At 51.9% G+C, this 24,627-nt stretch overlaps 1 protein-coding gene across 48 annotated transcripts in view; it reads left to right on the top strand.

Annotated features, from left to right (window-relative positions):
• Dscam1 (Down syndrome cell adhesion molecule 1) overlaps positions 1–24,627 on the top strand; it is a 59,684-nt gene that overhangs the window by 4,411 nt on the left and 30,646 nt on the right. For 23 of the 48 annotated variants that reach the window (XM_076816386.1, XM_076816402.1, XM_076816385.1 and 20 more), the window contains exons 3-8: positions 705–886; positions 1,247–1,385; positions 3,988–4,149; positions 5,694–5,855; positions 10,498–10,647; positions 16,178–16,310. In XM_076816386.1, coding sequence (XP_076672501.1) covers positions 705–886; positions 1,247–1,385; positions 3,988–4,149; positions 5,694–5,855; positions 10,498–10,647; positions 16,178–16,310 — 928 coding nt within the window. Of the gene's footprint in view, positions 1–704; positions 887–1,246; positions 1,386–2,924; positions 3,087–3,987; positions 4,150–4,388; positions 4,551–5,693; positions 5,856–6,102; positions 6,277–7,371; positions 7,537–10,497; positions 10,648–12,097; positions 12,222–13,133; positions 13,386–13,503; positions 13,610–13,986; positions 14,111–14,334; positions 14,459–14,558; positions 14,683–15,522; positions 15,647–15,735; positions 15,863–16,177; positions 16,311–18,027; positions 18,152–21,082; positions 21,184–21,517; positions 21,639–22,451; positions 22,576–24,627 lie in introns of those variants that run through there. The other 25 variants (XM_076816395.1, XM_076816381.1, XM_076816404.1 and 22 more) reach the window with 21 other exon arrangements.

Genomic DNA, 24,627 nt, shown 5'->3' on the forward strand with positions numbered 1-24,627 from the left:
TCCGTTAGCTCGCGGAAATCAGGCGGCATCGATGACGGCAAGTGCTCGAGGCTTTGGCTGCTCGAGTACATACATACTCCACGTTCTCTGTCGCTGTCGGCTCCTTGACGAAGTTAACTGCAACGCCGTCGAAACGTTCGAGTGCTCGCTGAAAAGGATACCTGCCGTTCGCAGCGAGGAAGCCTCGAGCAGCGATCCGGGTCGTGGAAGACGCAAATACCTCGGTCGATGATGGCGCGGCAACGATTCGTGCAGCCTACGTCCTGCGTCCCCGCAATCCCCGATCAATACGCGCATCGATGCGCGATGACAAAGTCCCTGCGACGGATGCGGCAAGGAGCAGCGCTCTCCGTGACGGGTCGCCACGGGAAAAGGAATCACGCATTGCCGTCTCCCTTATGGTCACGTGACGTTGATAGCATATTATTCAATAGCAGACCGGCAACCTGTTGTTTGCTGCAATTGGCGACGCGCCAATTGAACGTGGGTGTCGCGTATCCTGACGAAGTCGGGCGATAAGCGAGACCGAAAGGCACGCAACGAAAGTTCCGCCCCGAGTGGCGATTTTGAATCAATTAAATCTGTCAGCGTCGCTGCGTCCCCGTGTTCCCCGCGATCGTTAGGAGCGCGAGAAGCCGGCGCAACAATCGAATCGACCCTTACGATCTCCCCATCTAACGCCACCGTTCCCTGTTTGATCTCAGTGGCTTGCGCTGAGGATGAATCGATGGGACCGGTGTTTCTCAAGGAACCACCAAACCGGATTGACTTCTCGAATGGAACCGGAGCTGTCGTCGAATGCCAGGCCAGAGGAAACCCCCAACCGGATATCATTTGGGTCCGAGCCGACGGAAGTGCTGTGGGAGATGTTCCTGGACTGCGACAGGTACGTGGTGCCCTTTACTCCTGATAAACTACCCAAGGCGACAATTGTTTTCGAGTAATTGACCAAGGGAAGCCTGTCGATCTCTGTCGAACGAAAGATCCTACTTCCTCCTTGCACCGCGAATGAAGGTAAAGAAAGATCGCTAGATTCAACGGACACGAAGTTTCTTTCTGACGCGATCGTCTAATCCTGTTATAATTAAACGTCCCACTACCGATCGCTCGCGCTCCCACGCGGTGTGCATTCACCGATGCAATGATCTTACGTCAGCCGTTCGACCGAGAAGGCCGAATTAATTGTCGCCTTATTAGCCACGAATTAGTACGTTCATTGGCGAGGAAAACCCTCGTGTGGTCGCAGGTCTTGCCGAACGGAAATCTGGTCTTCCCTCCTTTCCGCGCCGAGGATTATCGTCAAGAGGTTCATGCTCAGGTTTACAGCTGCTTGGCGCGTTCCCCAGCAGGTTCAGTTCACAGCCGAGATGTTAACGTGAGAGCCGGTAAGTGTCCCATCCTCTTACTCTCGCTCCAAAATCACACGTTCGCCGTCGCCTGGCCAGCTGTCACTTTTCAAACAAGATAGCGAGGTCAACGATACTCGCAATTAAATTTCGATTAAACAGGCCGCGATGTGTGCGTGTAGAACGAACGTCTTGCCATCCTCGGGGGATAAGAATCAAAGTTAAAAAGTAAATTCAAGTTTTTAGGCAGAAAATAATCGAGTGAAAGTGGATATTCGGTGGAACTTGAGTAGATACCTAGGTGATCTGTGATTCGAATGTGTCAGCAGGGACGAATTTGGGTATACCTTAGAGCTGTTCAGGTACTCGAAATATTCGAGTAGCTTGAAATATGAACCGGGCGGGACCCGGTTTTTCGAGCCGAGCCGGGACCCGAACGGATCCGGGTAGCTTGATTCTTTCGAGCAGCTCGATTCTTTCGGGTAGCTCGATTTTTTTCGAGCAGCATGGGTCATGAAAATTATCAATATACTAACAATTAGTACTCAATATACATGTAGTTTAATTTACATTCGGTACTTTTAAAACGTCCCATCTACTCTAAGCAAGTAGACTGCCCGACACGGTCGGGTTGCCCGGAATACGTTCGAAGTGCTCGAAAGAATTGAGCTGCTGGAAAAAATCGAACTACCCGAAAGAATCGAGTTACTCGAAACATTCGGGTTACTTGGATCCGTTCGGGTCCCAGCTCGACTTGAACAGCTCTAGTATACCTAGGCTAAGTAGGCTGCAGTCTAGGGCGGCAAATTTTGGGGAGCAACGAAATTCAAGCGAAAGAAATTGGAAAAAGTTTAAACACAGAGACATACGACAATTTTAAAAAAATCACTTCTTTATCTTGTCAAGTAGTAATAAATCATATGTGTGATGCGGTATGGAATTAAGTTTGAAACTGCCTCGACTATTTTAAATTAAAATATTTGATGATATCTAAATCCGCCACTGGGTGGCTACTGTTTCCGAAATTTGTTAAAAACTCAGGGTGGTGAGACGTTCTAGAACTGGCCAGGCGCGGAGCACTTCAAACCCCTTCTTTACAGCTGTTTTAAACAGCCAACGAACGAGCAAAGTGTTCGAATTTGGGTCAGTACTGTGAGTTTAGCGTTTTACGGGTAGAGGATATCGATGACAAGTAGGTACCCCGGACTGCTGGAACTTGGAGACAAACTTAGACTCGGGACTCGATGCGAAGCAATCGCTGCCGCCGCCGTTGTTTGCGAAAACATTCACTGTCCTCCAGTCCCCGCTGATCGGCGCAGTGGTGGAAAATCGGATCGATCTCCGTAACTGGAGCACCCTCTGGATGTTACTCAGTCTCTCAATCGTCGGATCGAACGTTGTAATCCCCGCGAGCGTAACAACGGTGACCCAATTACTGGGCGGGGGGCATTTAAAGCAGCGTGAGCTCGAAGAGCCGGACGCGAAACATTTGAAACGAGATGATTAACGAGGGACTGGAGTGCAGCAGTTGCTCGCGAAATCTCGGCTAACGTATAGTTTAACGGCAATGTCGCACAGTGGTGGCGCAGTACTACGACACAGACGTGAACAAGGAGTACGCGATCCGCGGAAACAGTGCCATTTTGAAGTGCGCCGTTCCGTCCTTCGTGGCCGATTTCGTCAAGGTTCTGTCCTGGCATACCGATCTGGGAGAGGAGTTCATACCTGGCGATGATTACGGTACACCCAGAGCAATTCGATCGTACGATCCCGTCGTCGTCGTCCTCGCGAGCAGATCGGTTACGTCGGCGCGCCCTCGAGACACGGTGCAAACGTAACTCCTACAACCTTCTCTTTCTGCAGCGTGGAACGATCGCGTGCACGGTGCTGGTCGATGCGAACTCTTGGAAGCAATTGTCACGCCATAGCGAGCCGCGATTCCATATAAAACGGAGCGATAGGCCGAAACCAGGGGTTAGCCGCTCTCCCGGCTGGCATAATCGCTGGACGGGCACGCGAGAGCATCCTCGGTCATGTCGTTAACGTTGCTCCCGGCTCGCTGGTTTATACCGTGCAGCTTTGTGGCCCAAATAATTGGAGCACATCGTCGACGTCAGACGGTCCCTTCCTTCCTCGTTTCTCTCAGCTCTCCCAGCTCTCTCAGCTCTTGTCGCGTGTCGGCACATGCGTGTAGACGCACCGACACACGTGCACACACGAGCGCGGAGTGTCAAAGTGCACCGATCGTTCGACGGCCTGCACGTAGAGACCAAGCCCGCGACTGCGGCGTAAGATGCGACCACGCGAATCGATCTGCTCCGGGGGAGACGACCGCGACGGTGATACATCGCCGAGGAAGCTGTCGTCAACGTCGTGCGTCCGAACTGGTCCCCGCGTTCACCCCGCCGATTCTGGAGTACCTATCTGGGAGTATGCTCGAGTATCTGAGAAATCGCGTCGCGACGGGTGCACGGTTTTACATGCGCTTCGGCGAGATCGATAATGCCACACAGTCGTTCCAGCTTCTAAGACCTCGCTGGCGTAGATATTGATAATGAGCGCGACTAGAAATAGCGCGATTCGTCTCGCATCGATTGCAAGCGCGCACGATTATCAGCGTATACACCACCGTCTATTATAGTCGTGCACCAGTACTACGAGTCCGAAGTGAACAACGAGTACGTAATACGCGGGAACGCGGCCATTCTCAAGTGCAGCATACCGAGCTTCGTCGCGGAGTTCGTTCAGGTGGTCAGCTGGCAGGACGACCAAGGAAACTCTTTTAACCCGGACGAGAAGAACGGTAGGGGTATACTGGGGAGGGCGATTTCGATGGCCGATTAAGCGACTAGCAGCTAGTCGTCCCACCAATTAGTCAACGTCGTACGACAACGCGAGATTGTTTCGGTTCACGCGCGAACCGGGAGGCTCTTTTCTCGCTCGAGACAGACAGAGTATCGTGACCAGGCGAACCGACCCGTCGCACCGTACGCGAACGCTAATTACGTAAGTGAACTCACCGCACGGCCCTGTTTCCTCTAGTCGTGACTCAGTACTACGAAGCGGAGGTCGTGTCCGAATACGTGATACGCGGAAACGCAGCCATCCTCAAGTGCACCATACCCAGCTTCGTCGCGGAATTCGTGTCTGTAGACTCGTGGGTGGGAAGCGACGGTTCGACCTTCAAGCCATCCAACGACTACGGTATACCTACCACATTCTTCAACGTCCCTGGCCCTTTTTCTCTCCTTGTTCCCCCTGTTTTTTCATCCGCCCTACTCGAGCGATCCCCTCGACCGTCCCGAGAGAGTACTTTTTTCACCGGGCACCCCACTCCGTTTCCCCGCCAAACTTGGTACAAGTTCAAAGTGGCACGTGGTAACGATTCGTTTCCGGCGCGGTCCAGTCTGGCGGCAGTCGTGCACGGCGGCAGCGGCAGCGGCGGCAACCGGAGGGTTAATGAACCATCCGCTGCGGCTCTGACGCCGGGGTTATATGGCTCTCCTAAGAAAATAAACGAGCTCGATCCCATCGCGCCCTGGGATCCTGGGTACGGATCTGTTGCTCGACAAAAGTCGTGGCCCACGCGGAGGCGCGAACCGTTCATTAAAGGGTGAACTTTAACCCCGAAGCTTCTCGTAGAAATTCCCGCGGTTCCATCGGTCAGCGAGCTCGAGAGGTCAGACTCTTCAATAGAGCTGTCTGTTAGTCGCCTGTTTTCCGCACAGTCGTCACGCAGCCGTGTCAGCTGGAAATTCTGAGCGACTACGCGATCAGAGGCAGCAGCGCGATCTTGAAGTACAGCATCCCGAGTTACATCGCGGAGTTCGTTACGGTCGAGGCGTGGATCAGGTAGGACGGGGAGGTCTACCTTCCGGAGGATCCTGCTGTCGGGCCATGGAGCCAGCTTAATCGGGGTTAGACACGCCTCACGGTAAATTCGCTTGTCCGCCGGCGACACGCGAGATTTGCGGGAACTTTGCGCGTCGTTACGATTAATCCGTCTCGACTGTCCCCCCTCGTGGGATCCCTTTTACTGGAAACTGGCAACTGGGTACCGGCGTTCGTGGAACGGAGCAATTGCAGAAAAGAGGCGTGAAACCTCTGACGACTGCTTTGGAACGTGGAGGTTTTGCGGGGGGACGTAAAGCGGCAGGGAATTGGGTACTTGGAATGCGCGAGTGGATACCCTGAGGCGTGTCGTTGAGCTCTGTGAATTAACGCGATCGACTAATCGCGACGCGACGGGGCACAGCGAGTGCCAGTGTAGCGCGCATCTATACAATGTCCACGCGGTCTGTGCACCTAATCGTTTAACACGTAATCCTGGCGTGCCCGCGCGGGCAGTCGTTTCGCAGTTCTACGTCACCGAGGCCGAGAACGAGTACGTGATACGGGCGAACAGCGCGATCATGAAATGCAAAATACCGAGCTTCGTATCCGAGTTCGTGCAGGTGGATCAATGGGTGGCCGACGACGGGACGATTTATACGGCTGGACAGGAGTACGGTAGGCGAGAGGACGGCTGGTGATCTCTCGATCGCTCCGCGAGTCTCACGTTAGAATGTTGTCCTCCGTTTCTCTCCCTCCCCCACCGCCCACCCACCCTTCTGATTTTTCATTTCCACATCCATCGAAACGAACGGACGCACGCGAGGGGGCGAGAGGGAATTGCGGGCGTCACGCGATACCACCCTCGGTCGTGTATCGTTCCTGCCTCGTGTCGCGATGTCATCTGGAAGAATGCGCGTTGCAGTGGTCCAGCAGTTCTACGAGACGAGGGTCATCGACGAGTTCGTCTTGCGCGGCAACGCGGCTACCCTCAAGTGTCTCGTACCCAGCTTCGTGGCGGATTTCGTAGACGTGATCGAGTGGCTGGCTGTCGAGGACGGGCTCACCTACACCGCGGCGAACAGCCAAGAAGAAAAGGGTACTCCTCTCTCGTCTCGATTACACGGGGGGATATTTAGCGAGACTGCGACGAGCACGGCTCGCTACGACTTGCAAAGACCAACTCTTCCTTCTGTCACGAAGCCTGGAAGGAAATCGAGCCCCCTTTCACGCGAGCGGACGCATTGATCGCGTTCGCTAGAAAACAGTTTCCATAACCCGAGCGAACTCGATTCACCGCCCACGTTTCATTTCGCTAAGCGAGTCCTGCCGTCGCGTGAGTCGCGTCGACTCAATGGAACTAACGAATTGAATTAGCAGCCTGCTCATCCCTCGCGCGGACAGGCCGCTCGCTACCTTGGTCTTTCGGGGGTGCACAGGGTGCGCGAAGCACGGGGAAGGAGAGGTGGACTGGCAGAGTGGAACTATCATTCACTCCGCGAGAAGTTCGCCCTTTCGAAGCGGAGAAATAACGAAAACGGAGGCAGAGCGCGCGGCTGGCAGTGGCCTCGTTCCTCGCGGCGATCATTCGGATTAGGTCAAGTCGAATTAACCAGGCTGGGGGTAAATTAGCTTTCCCAGCGGACAAGGAAGTAGCCACTTTTGTCCAGCCAACCGTTGCGTCGGTACGAATATAACGTGGAAAGGGGACTATATCCGAGGATCAAGAGGTGTCGGTCGATCGCGGTAGATTCAAGCGTTTGAATCAGGATTCGAGTAACTCTATAGGTATAGGAGAGACTAGTTTGGCCGTTCCATTCGCGATTAATGTCCATCAAACCGAACGTGGAAATATTTTTCCATCAAATATTTGTCGTTCGATTTCGGGAGCAGGGGAAGAAGAGCGCACAATGCACATAGCTGGACGGGAAACGGGACCCAGCGGCGTCCCTGTTCGTGATTTCGGATTAGATTAAAGCCGGGCTAATCAAACCGACGAGGAAATTGATGTCCGCTGGCCTAGCCTAATTTCCATCCGCGCAAAGAGACCCGAGTCGCTCCCGTTTGCAGAGGAGGCCGCGTGAGCGCGGTTCATTGAAAGTTTAATCGCTCGGATCAAAGCCCGCCCGTACGCCGTCCGTACAAGCTCTGTCCTGCTATCGTTTTTTTCCACTCTCTGTTCGCTTTATTGCAGTGGTCGCCCAATACTTTGAAGTTCAGGTTTACGATCAATTCGCGATACGCGGGAACGCGGCGATTTTCAAGTGTCAAGTTCCCTCGTTCGTCGCCGACCACGTGGACGTGGTGGGATGGATCGATTCGAACGGCGGCAGTTACGTGGCCGATGGACAATCATACGGTATCGATCAGCATGGACAGATATTGTGTTCCCCACTTTTCTGCTGGTAGATTGATGGCCGCGCTTACGACACCCGCGATTCGTCCCTCCGCACGTCGCGCGGGGGCGGATCGCTCCTGAATTCGTGCTCTTCGAGATCAATGGTCCCCGTAGCTGGGTGCAATCTCGCTTCGGTATCGCGGTAGATTGCGAGGAGCTCGCGGAGCTTTTAGTCAGAGACGCCTGCTCCCTTTTAGCTAAATGAAACTCGCAGGATCGCACGAATTATCGAACGCAGCTCGCCAAGCGATCGATCGCAATCGCCGCGGATACCAGGCTGTATGTAGATGTGCGGCTTATGGTAAAACCGGAAACCGGTGTCTGGTTGCAGTTGTCGGGCAGCGGTATGCAGTGAACGTGATGGACGAACACGTCCTTCGGGGGAATGCCGCAATAATCAAGTGTCACATACCGAGCTTCGTCGCCGAATTCGTCGAGGTTGACTCTTGGATCGAAGACGAGACCACTGAAATATACCCTAGCACCGATTACGGTACATACCACGTGCACATTCCCGCTGACACAGTCGAGCGTTTCAGTTCCCTTTTTCTTTTTTTTTTTTATTCCACGTCGCGGGCGCTTTTCCTCTGCCGTGGTCGAAACGGCGTTGACGCGGCTTGGTTACACACTTGCACACGCTCCATTTAGCCCGAGACCGCCGGAAAGTAGAGACACGGACGGCTGTGCGATGGTTTTCATTCATAAAGGTACGGAGGACCGTGTCAACCGACTACTCGCGAACGTTAACCGCGCCGCCGTTTAATAGTCAGCGATGTCCTATGCAGAAGTCGCTGGAGCCACGCGGCAGGTCACCAGTGCGCCGATCGCCACTGTGCGGAGTAGAAAATTAATTGGTGAATCTTGCACAGACGCCAGGCCGTGCAAGTCCGTGAAAAATGATTTTCGAGCTGCATATACGCGTCGTGATCGCGGGGATAGAGAAAACGAGGTGGCGGAAATTACCAAACGAACGAGGGTAGGATGCAGGAAATTACGAGGAAGGGACTATGGAACGGGATGTCGAGGCTGGACGAGCGAGGAGGGTTGCAGCTATTCCTTCGCGATTGGGGGTGGTGTCGTTCTTCCACGAGCGTGTTCGTTCCATCGGCCTCCGTTCGAACTTCGAATCGCGTTTCCCCGATGATCGACCGACGACAGAAATATGTCTGGCGCGCGATGAGATCGAATGCCCGGATGCCCCTCGTTTCGAAAAGCAAATGCTGAATGCTATTCTTGAACTGTTCGTACGACGTTGACTGCCGCTGCTCGCGCTGTCCCAGACTTCCTTCCTTCCCCTAACACTCTGCCAGTTCCACAAAACTCGAACCTTTCCGTCCCTGTGTGCTCACCCCCGAGTATATGGTTGTGGTCGTTGTTGTTTGTAGCCTTTTTACTAACTGCATGCGCTGAGGCTCGTTCGTCTCTCGTTTTGTAACCAGAAGGGTGAAATGGGGGGTGAAATATGTTCCATGAGACGTTAGCGTATGCACAGCAGTGGCGCACTCTTGATTTAATCTTGGGAGGAGCCGAGTTGAGCGGAGAAACATATTCTTAATGCAGATTCAATGAAAATCATTAGGTGATTATACAATTTTATTTAAGGGTGTATTGGACCTATCTTCAAAATGGTACCAAGTTGATGAAAATTTGTGAGATTGTTCTTTCTAATCTTCCGGACGTGCTCCAAAAATTTTAAACGAATTCTCTAAATGATTGCTGAGTTATAACGATTTTAATTTTCACTGATTTTACACGTACTCTTATAGGAAGAGACGACCTTTACAGATAAAACAGCTGAAAAAATGTTGAAGAAATAGTACCAATGTTTTCAATTTTTGTTTACATGTAGTATACGGGTAGATGAAAATATCTGCCAAGTTCCAATTGTTTTCACTACACCGTTTTAAAGAAATAAATTATAACTTGAGAAAATTGTGAATTCAGGGCATTTTCACTGCCAAAAGTTTAGCAAATAATCCTTGAGAAAGCATTTGTAAAGTGAAACTTACCTTCCTAGGAGTAGAAATAAGACTGTCGTTCGAGTTCCTTACATCTAGATTTACTATGCATAACACGAAGATATTTAAGTATTTCAAGTTTCATATACTTCTGTCTAATATTGTACGTCCGATACATCCTTAAAGAATAAAATCCAGGTTTCTTTTCATTGTCGGTGCCAGTGCCCCTTGGTCTCCCTTCTGGGTGCGCCACTGATGGACAGAGTGGTTACAAAATTAAGGCTCCAGACTTTTAATCCTTCCGCGTCTCGAACGCAGAAATTTCCAGAATAATTGCAACCCCTAACCGACGTGTCACCAACAGATAACTCGAAGCGCCGGAAGGGTTAAAAGGATTAAAGGGAATGTCGCGGGGCTACGGGCGACTCGATCGGGTCCAATATCGTTCCTTACAACATTTCACGGGCATCCGGTGAACAATGCACCCCCACGATATTCCCTTGGCCGTTGTTTGACGAACGGGCCGGTAACGGCGAACGATTCGTCGAACGGTGAAAGCACGAGATAGATAAAGAGTCCGTCGCTATTCAACGTTCAACGAACTTGGCCAAGGTAGTAGAAGGTAATGGAGAGTGCATGCGGGCCGATGTATTAATCAAGACGGCATTGTACTCGTCCACACACACGACCGCGCGCGCGTGTGGGCTCTGCGTGTGTGACTAGCAGAGAGGACGAGTATCGTGTGGTCGTCGGGATAATTGAATATTTCTGATTGCCAGAGCCATCCGGGCGAAGCGTAAAATATCGTTTTGCTCGATTAAAGCTGTTCCAATACCGATACGGCCGGCAAGCTGCTCTCCGATAAGTCAATTATCCCGTAGTAGAAAGTTACACGAGAGGAATCAGAGCCAGGCGGGAACTAATCTGTGTGCCTTTCTTTTGTGGCCGGGCCACCAACGAACAGATGGAAAATACTTGGTACTGCCTTCCGGAGAACTGCACATCCGCGACGTTGGACCCGAAGACGGATACAAGACCTACCAGTGCCGCACCAAGCATAGACTCACAGGAGAAACCAGACTGTCTGCCACCAAGGGGCGCCTCGTCATTACCGGTAAGTGACGAGCGCAAGCATCGATCACTTTCATCACCATTGAAATCACGATTCTGATTCAGTCGAGTCCGCCCTGTCCTGTCTTTTGTGCCAGTACTTGTTAAAGCGTCGCGTAACGACCGTGAAAGTCCATTGCAGCGTGACTTCTCTATACATACTTGTCTTCTTCAAACGGAAATCAGAATCGTGTTTCTCAGCTTCGAACCTGGACGCGCAATTGTTCCTCTTCTTTATAACGACACTGCAAGGTTTAGGTCCTTTCAACGTTCACACAGTCGTTTTCTTAATAGCATTCGTTTACCAATCTTCTCGTCCGTGAAATGTGCGTGTAAAACGAAGCGTCTTTTGAAAGACAAGTCATTTACAGATGAAAGACACTGAATTTCTATACAGCGGCTAGATTAATTACAAAGTACAGCGTCTCGTAAAAATCTGTCTGGGTTCGAAGCTGCGCACCGAGACAATTGATTCTCCGTGAACGAAAGTGTTACAATTCGAGCCTCCCATCGAGCAGACCGATTACTTTATCTTCCAGGTGATTCCATTAATCTACCTTGGAAAATCAATTGTCTTGGGTTAAGTAGCCACGTCGATGTACGTGTAACCATTTGGACCAACGAGCTTGATCGGATTAGCTCTTGGCGACGTCAAGCCCAATGAAGAAGCGTGACTCGCACGCTCGCTTGCATTTAAATGCAGTTTTTCTCTCGCGACGCGGGTAAATGGAAAAGGAACGAGTCCCGCGGTAATGTTCCTAATAAAGGATCAAGCTCGTTGGCGAACCTGAATGCTGGGACAGGGTACCCCTGCGGGCACGCGCCACCGCCCGCCCATTATTTCACTCTTGGCATGATCGGTTTCGGATGACTCTCCCGATGAAAAGAGAAGGCAAAATTGATTGTCGAGAAAGGGATGAATTCTGACCGAATGATAAGATTCTACCGACGCTTTGCGGCGCCCTCACGCGATCTCCGGGCTCTGTCCTTCGCTCTCGCGTGGTAAGTTGAACGTCACATGTAATTATTCACACGGGCGGAAAGATATCCAGAAACTCGCACGTGGAATAGATGTGATGCTCAATGCAGCTGTCAGCCATTAACGTCCACCTTCTTTATTCACCGAGTGATATCTCGCCTCGCGAGCACTCGGCAGTCTTGTACGATCAGCTGCACTGGAACACACAGCTTCGTTGGGTACAGAGCTATTCTATCGTCGGAGCTATCGATCAAGGATGATGCACGATAGCGATCGGGCAGACTGAGCTGCACCGTTCGAACGAGACCGATTCTATCGACCTTGAGTCACGTTCGCGAGACGCGCGCTAGAACCACGCGTTCGGGGCAACGATGGCCAAAATCCAGTAAAGAGGATCGTAAAGGGGCCCGAGCGGGGGAGCCCACGCGCCACGAACCGTTCGCGACAATCACGGTGCTCTTTCGTTGTGGAACAGAACCGGTGGGCAGCGTACGGCCAAAGTTCCCCTCGATGGACAACATAAACGGACTTATCATGGAATCGAAAGGCAGTTTCCCGCTTCTGTGCCCTGCCCAAGGATTCCCGGTACCGGTCTCTAGGTACGATATCTCTGATCACTGATGCGCGGAATAAGCACGATCAAAAGAACAGGGGATCCCGGAAGCATCGAGTAGGTGTAGCTAGAGCTGTTGGGAAAGGGCTTTTCGAGGTGTTTCATCAAGGATCCCGAAATAGACTTCAACCACAAGCCTCTACTATTCTGAAAGCATGGCTGCGTTGCCCTAGATTTCTCGTTCCACTGAATCTTCTTCGGAGTGCTATCAAAGTCCATAGGCAGTACACGGGGGTCTCGTTTGAACAAAGCTGCTCCATCGAACATGAAAATTGTGGCACACGGAAGCACCCTGTCCCCTCAGGTGTTCCCCGTTCCTCAGACAGCTAAAAATCATCCCCTGAACCCTTGTTCGCGTTTACTTCAGAACCCGTAGGCAGCGTCCGCCCAAAGATTCCTTCGACGGACGACATTCGTGGATTCAGGACGTCCGTCCACGGATCCCAGGCTCTGATGTGCCCCGCGCAGGGGTTCCCCGTCCCCTCGAACAGGTAGAGAACCGATTCAACAGAGAATAGATCCCGAGATCGATGCTTCGAAACCGAGATTCCTCTTTGATTGCATAATCAGAACCGGTCGGCAGCGTGAGGCCGAAATTCCCGACCATCGACGACTCCAGAAGCTTTCGAGCGGTCAAGGACGGCTCGGCCACTCTCGTCTGCCCCGCTCAGGGGTTCCCTGTCTTGGTTTTCAAGTAAGTTTCAGTTGGAGGCGGATCGCCCCTAGTCTCCTCTCTCGAATTCTCTTCACCGTAGAACCCGTGGGAAGCGTTCGCCCAAAGTTCCCGACCGTCAGCAACATAAACGGTCTGACAGTCGTCACGAACGGGATCCTGCCTCTCCTGTGTCCCGCGCAGGGATTTCCGGTGCCCAGTCATAGGTACGAAGTGTTCTAAGCCACTGATGGAGGATAGATCGAATCAAGAATTCGTTTCCGTGGTTGTCGAAACTCGTTCAGGGGTCCCCAATCCCTCCAATCGAGCGCGTAGTTGCGATTGCGCGAAGTGCAAATCTGATAAACGTTCAGAGCCCGTGGGCAGCGTGAGACCGAAGTTCCCGACCATCGACGACACCAGGGGATTCCGTACGATGAAAGATGGCTCGGCGACGCTGCTGTGCTCAGCCCAGGGGTTCCCTGTCCCCGTGCACAAGTAAGTCGAAGGTGACTCGGCGAGATTCGCCAGCACCCAGACAGACAGATCGTCTGGGCGAACTTTCCCTCCGCGTTTGCAATTCGACGACGATTCGCAGAGCCCGTATCGAGCACGCGCCCCAAGCTCTCCAGTACGATCAACATGATTGGGCTCACGGCGAAGATGAACGGAAGCTTGCCGCTTTTCTGCCCTGCCCAAGGATTCCCTGTTCCGTCATATAGGTAGGGAGCTCGTCCTCTCAACTTTCCAGACACGATTCCAATCAAGGATCTCGGCCTGCTCACTTCCGCAAGCTTGCCATTAATTTACACGACGCGATACTTTGGTCCTCCTTGATTTCTGAGGGATCAGAAGATGGCGGATGTTGGTCACGGCGAAGAGAAGCGTGATTACTTAAAGTCCTCGCGGTTGGTGCTCTTACGAAACAGCTGTATACAGACCCGAGCAGTTGTTCCCATTGATATTCCGGATCGATGAACGCGATTCTTTCGACTCGTGCCCTCCCCAGTGAGCTCCCTGTCCCCATTCCCCTGTATTCAGAATGCCGACACGTTACCACTGTTCCTTATTCGCGCTTTCCCCCTGGGACTTCTCGCAGAGCCTGTGGGGAGCGTGCGGCCCAAGTTTCCGACAATGGATAATTCCCGGGGATTCATCTCGAGCCTCGGAGAGACTCTCACCCTGCTGTGCCCTGCTCAAGGATTTCCTGTCCCTTCGCATAGGTGGGATAACGTCACGCAAAGTCCTAATTATACAGTTTCACTTAGAAAAATAACACTCGGTAGCGAAGAAGACTCTCAGGTATGACTAACTTGGAACCAGATATGGCCACCCTGTCCCGGCGGTTGGTAAACAGATTCAATTCACTGCTGTTCTCTCTCGCATAGAACCCGTGGCCAGCACGAAACCGAAATTCCCCATGACGGAAAACTCGCGAACCTACACGGTCCATTTCGATCAGCCACTGACGCTCATGTGTCCTGCCCAGGCTTTCCCAGTTCCAGCCTTCAGGTACAGACAACATGGAATTCTCCAAGAGCATCGCTAGATAACAGTCGTATGGCGAATCGGTGCGTGGCTCGGTATTAATGTAACCAGTGGGGCGGAAAGAGTATAATCGCTACTTAACTCGCATCTGTCGTCAGAAATTCTTGTTGCTGTCTCTCGTAGAACCCGTTGCAAGCACACGACCGAAATTCCCGTCGTTGGCCGATTCGCAGACGTTCAAAGTGACGCTCGGTGGTGCGATGACGTTGATGTGTCCTGCCCAAGGGTTCCCCGTTCCGTCGTACAGGTAACACCTCCCCCTAGTCTTGCCTCTCATCCGGCGAATTGCTTGACTTTTCCGTCAGAGCCAGCATCCAGCACGCGACCACAGTTGTCTGGTCCCAGCGATCTTCAGAGATTCACCGCATCTTCGCAGAAAAGCGTCACCCTCGTGTGTCCCGCTCAAGGATTTCCCGTTCCTCTCTATAGGTAGGCGAGTGTTGCGCGATGAAAAAGCTGTTGACGGCCTCGACGAGCCTGAGATTCGACAGGCGTACGGTGCCTCCTCTATTAACAGACTTTCAGGGGCTTTCGATGGGCACGCAGCCGGTAGTGTTCGCGTGGAAAGAAGGCTTGCGACCCTCTCTATGGCAAAGGGGGAGTCCCTATTCCAGCATATTCAAAAGACTCTTCTCCTAGCTTCCTCTTCAACGCACGACCTTCGCAGCCGTCTCCCGTTCTGTTTTTAGAACCCGCCTCGAGCAGCAAGCCACAGTTTCCATCTGTGAACGACGTCGGATTACGCGTAACGAAAGGCACGGGCTTCTCGTTGCTTTGTCCGGCCCAGGCGTTTCCAGTCGCCACGTTTAGGTAGGTCGATATATCCGTCCATTCGGAGAAAAATAGTCGAGTGCTTGTAGGGGGAGCTTCTTCTTCACCGTGCACGCGGAGCATCCACCCTGTCCCAGTATATCAGGCGCACAGACGCTACACAATCCGTGGATCTCCTCTTCTCGAAAGTGAACACCGCGACCGGCTGGCTCGCAATTATTTTAGTAGCTTTCGCTCCTGCAGCCGTAACTGCATCGATTTCCCTGTCATCCAGTCAGAGGATGATCCTCCCTTTTCTCACCGCTTTCGTTTGTAGAGCCCGTGGGCTTCGCGAAGCCAAAGTTCTCGACGATCGACAAGAGCCGAACGTTCGAAGTCCCGGAAGCACAGGGCGTCCCGTTACAGTGTCCCGCCCAGGCGTATCCAGTCCCAGTCTTCAAGTAAGTCCACCAAGAAGGCGCGTAGGAGCTATGGTTAGCCCTGGCAGATCCCTCCCGCTGTAAATCGGTTCGTTTCTCGTGTGATACAGAACCGGTGTCGAGCTCGAAACCCAAACTAACCGCCCTGGACGTGAAATCGACAAATCCTAGCACGATGCTCGGTACTATGATCACCTTGTTGTGTCCCGTTCAAGGATTCCCCGTGCCAGCACTCAGGTAAATCGTTTCGTTGATCGTTGGTTCGCCTGTTTCCTGAGGAACGATACTTTTGCTGGTAGGTAATGGTGCAACGGTCGATCCTCCTCGGAAATAATTAGCACCCTTTGTTCCACGGTAGATCAGTTCTTCCGACATGTGAATAGTTTAATCGATATCGCACTCCAGGCGCTCTTTTCCGCGATTTCGATGGTATCGCGGTTCAATTGTCTCGGCGCGACGGTGGATCGATGAAGACAATTAGTTGATCCTTATCGGGGCCCTGTCCCAGTGGCTCACAGCAGATATTAAAGCGTGATTGGCTTCCTCCCGTAGAGCCTGTGGCGAGCACGAAGCCGAGATTCCCTATGACGGAAAATTCCCGTACCCTGACTACTTACACGGTGCAACGCGAGTTGCCTTTGACTCTGCCCTGCCCGGCGCAGGCGTTTCCGGTTCCAGTGTTCAGGTACATTAGAAACTGTGTTCTCATCTCGTCGATGCACCCACTTAGCGGTGAAAAGAAAGATAGAAAAGAAGGTGTCGATCGTCTTCCATTCGAACCGAAGGGTTACCCAGTTCCAGCGTCAGCGGATCGAAGAATCTATTGGCTGAAAAGTGTCGAATGAATTTGTCCGTCAGAGCCGGTGTCCAGCGCGAAACCAAAGTTCACAAACGCTGATATTAAAGTGGTGAGGCCGATGCCAACCTCCAGCGAGGTGTCGATGACTTGCCCCGCTCAAGGGTTCCCTGTCCCCATCACACGGTTAGTAGCAGCCGTCATAATGGATTTTCCTATTATTCCTCAGAGCCTACCTCTAGCGTAAAGCCAAAACTACCGACCAATCGTAAAGTCGAGTTCGTGGACGCGAGATCTGGCGAGGCAATGAGTTTGATGTGTCCGGTGCAAGGTTACCCTGTTCCACTTTCGAGGTGAGACGACATTTAATCGCGATCGATGCAGTTTCCTAATCCTGGCGCTCTGTTGTCGATGGGAAGTGACTCACGGCCCGGCTCTGGCAGCCGTGTCTGTCCATTAATTCTAATTCCCCTTTCGCCGTCGTCAGGGTCGCGAAAGGCACGCTTCCCGGCGTGCCGGGCCCGACGGAGAGCCACTACATACTCCTGGCATCGTAACGCTTTTTCGTAGAACCTGTTGGATTCAAGTCGCCCATTTTCTCCACCGACAATAGCCTTAGTAAATACGCGAGGCGCAGGGGCACGAGCATGGTGCTCGCGTGCAACGCCCAGGGATTCCCCGTGCCAACTACCAGGTAATCTATCGCGTGTAGTTTGGAAATATCGTGCACGATCCCCTCGAGGCGTTTATGAGTTTTGGCGAACGCCAGCTGCGGATCCTTATCGAGCTTCGCTGTTCCACTTAATGGCTGTGGCGTGTTAATCGTTACGGCCGCGATTTCTTCTGGCGTGCTGCTACAAGTGAGAGTGTTCTTTCGTTGTGTTCCGTAGAGCCGGTCGGATTCAAGTCGCCGATTCTCTCCACCGACCTTAGCCTTAGCGCGTACTCGAGACGAATGGGCACGAGCGTGGTGCTCGCGTGCAGCGCTCAGGGATTCCCCGTGCCAACCACCAGGTAATCACCCATGGATACCCCTTAGAATATCCAAAGCGACAGTCGTCGATTCGTCCCCACTAGCGAAGCCTCGCGAGAACACCTCCCGACTGCCAATCTGTCTTCTCTAGAGCCAGTCGGACTGAAATCGCCGATATTCTCCAACGACGACAGTCTCAGTAAATACGCGAGGCGCAAGGGCACGAGCGTGGTGCTCGCGTGCAACGCCCAGGGATTCCCCGTGCCAACCACCAGGTAATCCTTCCACGCGCGTGTTCTTTCGTAGTTCAATAACGACGAAGATCGAACGCGAAACATGATCGATTTCAGAGCCTGTCGCAGCGAGGTCGCCCCGATTAACGTCGGACGATCTGAGCCGCACGATCAGACGGTCCGAGGGCCAACCCATCTCCATTTTTTGCGCCGCGCAGGGAAGCCCTGTGCCCACTACTAGGTAAAGAATCCACCGTACCCGGGTCGATCGATTAAATTCCGCCGCGAGAACACACAACGGTCCCGCCGGAATTAGTTGGCCGTTGTCGCGTCCCTGTAACCGTGTATCGGCAAACGAAACTTGCATCCCGGAATAATCGAGCGTATCGGTGTTGTTTAGAGCCCGTAGGAAGCAAGGCGCCAGCCTTTGCCGGGGATCCTAAACTCTCTCTGTTGGCACGAAGAGTAAATATGGACATTAGCCTGCAGTGCAATGCCCAGGGCCATCCTGCTCCTGTCTATAGGTACGAAACTGGGCGAACACACGGATCCAGCTTTGGTTTTACAGTGGTTACCGGGCGGCGTGAAGTATCGGGAGCGGAAGCGACGCGGTCGATTAAAAGTTAGAAGGGGAACCCTGTCCGAGGGACTCGAGGTGGAGTAGCGTCTATAAATTTAATGGCATTCCGCGTCACTTCGTTATTCCCTTGCTCCAGCGCCTATGGGGATCAAAGCGCCCGCTTTTCTGGGAGACGTAAAGTCGTTCTTCTTCCTCCGTAAAGAGGGGTCGGAAGTGGGCATGCCGTGCAATGCCCAGGGGCATCCTGTTCCCGTAACCAGGTACTAAATTACCCATTCAAAGGCATCGACTATCGCGCGGGCCGGATCATTGTCGCACGCTTTCGAACGTTGCTCGCGGCGTCCCTTGTGCGCGGTTTCGAGTCTGAGAACGCGATCACGGGGCAATGATTCCGTAAGTCCGTCAAGTGGTGACGGTCAGGTGCGAATCCCTTCTGCTCGCGAGTATCGTGTTCGGTAACGCGATACAGTTAGTCCAGTGGAAACGGTGTTTGAGGCCGACGAAGGCGGTCTTCACCCCCCTGCATTCGCTAATCCCTGTGACAGAGCCGGTCGCCACGAAGAAGCCAAAGTTCTCGAGTGACGCGAAGCTGTCCTGGTACGATCGTGTCACCGGGCAACATCTCACCCTGTTCTGTCCCGCCCAGGGGTTCCCAGTTCCAACCTATAGGTATACATATTACCGTGATCGTATCTAATCGCTGGGTGTTAGTCAAAGAGCGGCGAGCTCACAGCATGCTCCTCGTGTCTCTTTGTGTGATTCGTTAGAGCCGGTCGGCAGCAAAGCGCCAGCATTGACGGGCAATTTAAAGGGTGGATGGATGGAGAACAAAGCGAGCTCCAGCGTCGTGCTCTCCTGTCCTGCGCAAGGGTACCCAGTGCCTTCATTTAGGTAAATGTCTCTCTCCCACTTCAACGTGTCCCGACTATTTTTTCTCCCCGCTACTTGTTCGCGAGTTACTTAACACGGCCACCCTCGTGACCTCCTTTCGTTCCCTTAAACGCCAAGACCTTCGCGCCAAGTTGCTCTCGCATTGTTCGCCAATCGGTGGAAACAGAAGAGCACTTATCGGACCAATTTCGTTCCATTATGTTGCCTTGGCCTTTTTTTTACGTCGATCTCCCTCTCCGGTTGGCTGTCCGGTCTGCCGGAGTCCCCTCTTCCGACAGGCAAACTAGGAACAATTAATATCGCCCTGTTCGTCGCGTGTGCATTGTTAGAACCGGTCGGGAGCAAAGCACCGGCGTTTACGGGTGACGTGAAGGGCGTGTGGCTGGAAAAAGGATCAGGAACCAGCTGCGTGCTGCCGTGCCCGGCCCAGGCATACCCAGTGCCCTCCTTTAGGTAAAGCCTCTAGCAGTGATTAAAAAAGCGTGGCGGCTAGGCTCCCAGTCGGACCCGACCAGCTAACGAACCGCAAAGAGAAAGCGCTCCAGGCCTTTCAGGATTCAGTTTCATCGGTCACTTTCCCCGCCGATGCTTCTCGCAGCGATGCTTCTTTGTCCTCTTTCTCCGATCAAGGGTCCCCTGTTCCGCTAGGGGAATCACGTAGCTGTACGATAAAACCTGTGCCCACCGAGAGGTGTTATCTTGCTGACAGTTTGCTTGTTTTGCATATAATCAGAGCCAGTCGGGAGCAAAGCGCCAGCGTTGATGGGGATCATTAAAGGGATAATACTGGAGGTCGGATCTATGTCCAGTGTCGTGATATTTTGTCCAGCTCAGGGCTATCCCGTGCCTTCATTTAGGTAAACGCCAAACTCTTACGAGAATGCAACTAAATGTGTCCTACGTAGGGCTTGAAACCATTATTATAAAGATTTCGGTTCTTGAACGAGTTATGAAGAACCTTTATTCTGAATAACCGTTATAAAGAACCTAAATATCGGACTATATAAGTATAAGTTACGGTTCCTATACACATTTGTACATAATATATATTTGCTTACTTATTTATAATAATTTTTATACAATTTGATTACACACAGTAATCTATAGTTGTAATATGTAGTGATTTCATTTACTGTAAAATTCTGTACAACCGTTACAAGAATCGGTTCTATAACCGCTTTGTAACTTATATAGAACCTAAGAAATAAAAGTTATAGAACCTAAAAGATAAGAGTTATAGAGCTATATAGGAACCGTAACTTATAATTATATAGTCTGATATTTAGGTTCTTTATAACGGTTATTCCGAATAAAGGTTCTTCATAACTCTTTCAGTCAGAACCTTTATATAACAGTTTGAAACAGTTATTTTCAAAACCTATTCAAGCTCTGGTCCTACGCGCCTTCTAAATTTCTAATCGATCTGTCTCGCGCTGTATGTCGTAACTAAACCACCATCGTCACGTTTCGTTTCTGCCTGACTGGTCGTACTCTCACCTGGTCCAAGGGTTTCACTAACATCTTGGTTACATGTCTGATATCGCACACGAGCCTTGAACGCATGCACCGCGTGAATTCCGCAGAGCCGATCGGTACCAAGGCTCCAGCGTTGACGAGCGAGTTGAGAGGGGGTTGGCTGAAGAAGAGAGCGAAGTCCAGCGCCGTTTTGTCGTGTCCAGCCCAGGGGCATCCTGTGCCCATGTTTAGGTAAAGAGACTCGCTAGTTGGATGCTTGCATCTGCGCTCCTCTGAACATTTCGAAACCGCTGTTTGAATAGAGCCGATCGGGAGCAAGGCGCCAGCGTTGACGGGCGACTTGAAGGGCGGCTGGAAAGAAAGGACCTGCCAGTCGACAGTCAATCTGTTCTGCCCAGCTCAGGGTTATCCCGTGCCCAGTTTTAGGTAAATGTCCCATGGACATAGAGCACTCGCGTGAAAGTTTGCGTTGTTTGTGCCGCTAGAGCCAGTCGGGAGCAAAGCCCCCGCGTTGACGGGTGAAATGAAACGGGGCTGGAAAGAACAGTGCACGCGTTCCAGCGTGGTGCTCACGTGCCCTGCTCAGGGATATCCTGTACCCAACTATAGGTAAAGTTCTCCGTGAGTGCCTGACGATTGGCTTCTCGTTTCTCTGCTCGATAGAACCGGTCGGTAGCAAAGCACCCTCGATCCTCGGCGAAAAGGGAAGTTTGATGGAGAGGCGCACCGGTACGCACATCGTGATCCCCTGCCAAGGGCAGGCTTACCCTGTTCCAACGTTCAGGTAAATCGCGAGCGAGGAAACTTCCATTCCTCCCCCTTCTCAAATCATCTTCCTCGACGGAAGGTAATTCGCGACAGAGGTAGCCTGGAAATTCTTGCCTCGAGTCTCCTGGGCTCGCGACGTTCCTTTTCACAACTTTTTACCATTTTCCTGGCGAAGAACCGGTAGGAAGTAAGGCGCCTTCCATATCTGGCGACGCAAAACGATGGCAGAAGACCAAAACCACGATGGGATTCGCGGTGCAGTGCCAAGCGCAGGGTCACCCGGTACCAGCGTTCAGGTACTCGAGAGCCCGACCGTCTCTTCTTATCGATCGCCTGTAATTTTATTTCCCGTCGCCATACTCCTCCGAATCTCCATTCGGAGGAGGTCATGCCGCGGCTCTGCCCTTTGTCGAGGGCCCTTCTGAGCAAACTGCGGAATTGTTACATTGCCAGAGCCTGTGGGAGCGAAGGGGCCGAAATTCTCGAGCGAGTCTCGCGTCAACTCGTTCTTGCGCGCCGCGGGAAGCTCGTCGACGTTGCTTTGCCCTGCCCAAGGGTTCCCAGTTCCATCGTTCAGGTAAATGTCAGAGAAACAGGGCTCCGGCTAGATCTGCCTCGCGTTTCTGTTTCGCGTAGAGCCCGTGGGATTCAAGGCGCCCGCCTTTCAGAGCGACGCGAAAAGTGTCACCTACATGAGGATCGCTAAATCGTCGGTCGCGCTCACGTGTGCCGCTCAGGCATCGCCACCCCCGACGCACAGGTAACCGTTTCGTTCCTCACCTCTCCATGTTTCCACGATATCGATTGCCCGAAGAAGCAGGGTAAACAGAAATGATGGCGGTGGCGCGTTCTGTCACGAGGCAAGCGTACGTACTCGCGCGAGCGAGAGAGCCAAGTATAACATTTTGCACTTTGTGAATGTCAGAGCCAGCGAGTCGGGTGTCCCCGAAATTCCCGAAGTCTGCAAAGTCGAATTCCTTCGAGGTGGCTGGCGGTGCCGAGATCAGTTTACTCTGCGACGCCCAGGCGTTCCCTGCTCCCACGTTTAGGTCAGTCAACCCGTCCATGCTCGTCGATTCGTAGATTACATTGATTCGGCGATTGTGTAGAGCCTGTAAACGGTGCCAAGCCTAGAGTCGCGTCCACTGCCAAGTACGACGTCCTCGCCAGCTACGTGGCAACCCCCGTAACGATGCTCTGCCCAGCGCAGGGCCACCCTCTTCCAGTGTTTAGGTATTTATCATCGATGTTCCGCGATGCTCAGCTAGGTACCATTCCGCTTGTCGTTTCTCAGAGCCAGTGAGTGGCGCGGCACCAAAAGTACCACCCACGGCTAAAATAACAGTCCTCTCGCTAGCGGCGCAAACTGCCATGGCCATGCTGTGTCAGGCTCAGGCGCATCCAGTGCCGATCTCCAGGTACGCTTGGACGAGCAAAGGGAAATGGTCTCTCGACGCGTTCTGCAATTATCCTCGATGACTCCTTTAACATCAGGGTAGTGGGTCGTGTGCCTGGAACGGTCTCAGTCGGTCGATCGCGTGTTTGAATCTCTTTGGTGGAAATTGCGAGAGAAACGTGAAGATATCGATTGATTTTCCGACTGCTGGCGTGAATCTTTCCTCGTTTTGCTTTTTTAGAGCCGGTCGGGGGTAGTCCTCCTCGGTTGCCGCCTAGGTCGAAACTCGATGCATTGGCAAAAGTCAACGGTCAAGCTGTGACGTTGCTTTGCGAGGCTCAGTCCAGCCCGCCGCCTTTGTACAGGTGAGCAACGTAGGTGAACCTCCTGCAGGGGCTTCCACGTTTCGTCCTCACAAGGAACACTATTCAATTGATGATGGAATCACGTAGATTTCTTTACATATATCGAAAGTATTTGTCACAAAGAAAAATCAACAAAGGTGGAACAGGGGAAAAAAGAAAAATGAGGGAAAGAGAATGAAATCTGTCTGTTCCAATTTAAATATCTCTATTATATGTATGAAAATACATTATAGTAAATGAATGATAATTCATTAATGATAGATAATAATTAGAAAAAATAAATGATAATAAATGATAACACAAATGATGTCAGTGACATGTTTAGACTTAGACTGTCTCGTTGATCAAGGTATGAAAGAAACAGTGTTCGTTCGTTGCAGTCATTGTGAAGTTTATTATTACTTAAATCACTTTTTTAAACCTTCTTGTCGACAAGATTATCATAAATGTAATGTTTAATATTACCCACTTTTGTGATTTCATTAGTATTATCATTTATTATCATTAATTTTTTCTAATTACTATCTATTATAAATCTATTATCATTAATTTACTATAATGTATTTTCATATAATAGAGATAATTAAATTTGAACACACGGATTTGTCATTTTCTTTCCTTCATTTTTTGTTCTTTCTCCGGTTCCACCTTTGTCACATACACTTTCGATCTATATAAAAGAAATCCGCGCCATTCCATCATCAATTGAATAGTGTTCCTCGTCAGTCTCTGTCGATCGGTCCTTATCTTCACGTCTCTTACTTCCCTTCGAGACACGATCGCGCGGCCTGCATCGACGACGCATTCGACAACGACGACAAAATGTGCCCCATGCCCCTCTATTACGGTATTGCAGAGCCACGGGGCAGTGTACGTCCGAACGTACGGGACAAGGACGTGAATGGACTGAAGAGGGACGTTCTAGTTGCTCTAATGGTGGGCCTACCCTGCCCTGTTCAAGGTTTCCCAGCGCCCACGTTCAGGTACGGGATCTTAGGATAGCGAGAGATGGGAACTGAGAGTCTGCTTCAGGCGGTGGCGATCCTGCTCGGGTATACGGCCATTTTCTACGTCACATCCTCCCGAAAACCGCGAGCTGCGCGTCGGTTCAGTCGTGTTTTTGCTCGGGTCCTGTTCACAGAACCGACAGGTAATGTCCCGCCGCGTATTGCTGGCGAACGTTACGAGGGTGGAAAACTCGTGGACGTTCCGAGGACGATGGTGGTGGCTCTGGACTGCTCGACTCAGGGATTTCCTGTCCCAGTGACAAGGTACAACCGCGACTAACGGCCCGTTCGTTCTCGAGACACGTTGATCGCGTTTCAGAGGGTACGACCAAGATAGCGCCGCGTTCCTCCGGCAAGAAATTCGAAAGGGAAGTGGTTTTGGCTGCTAGAGGTCAGGAAATCGCGTTGAGTCACTCGCTTCAGGGATTCCCCGTGCCCCTAACAAGGTAGACACCCCCTTCATTCCCCCGTCGGTCCTCTTCGTACCCCAAGTGTATTGTCGTCGTCGTCGATGAGT

Source organism: Andrena cerasifolii, chromosome 7 (genome assembly GCF_050908995.1).
Source record: "Andrena cerasifolii isolate SP2316 chromosome 7, iyAndCera1_principal, whole genome shotgun sequence".
Taxonomy (NCBI): domain Eukaryota; kingdom Metazoa; phylum Arthropoda; class Insecta; order Hymenoptera; family Andrenidae; genus Andrena; species Andrena cerasifolii.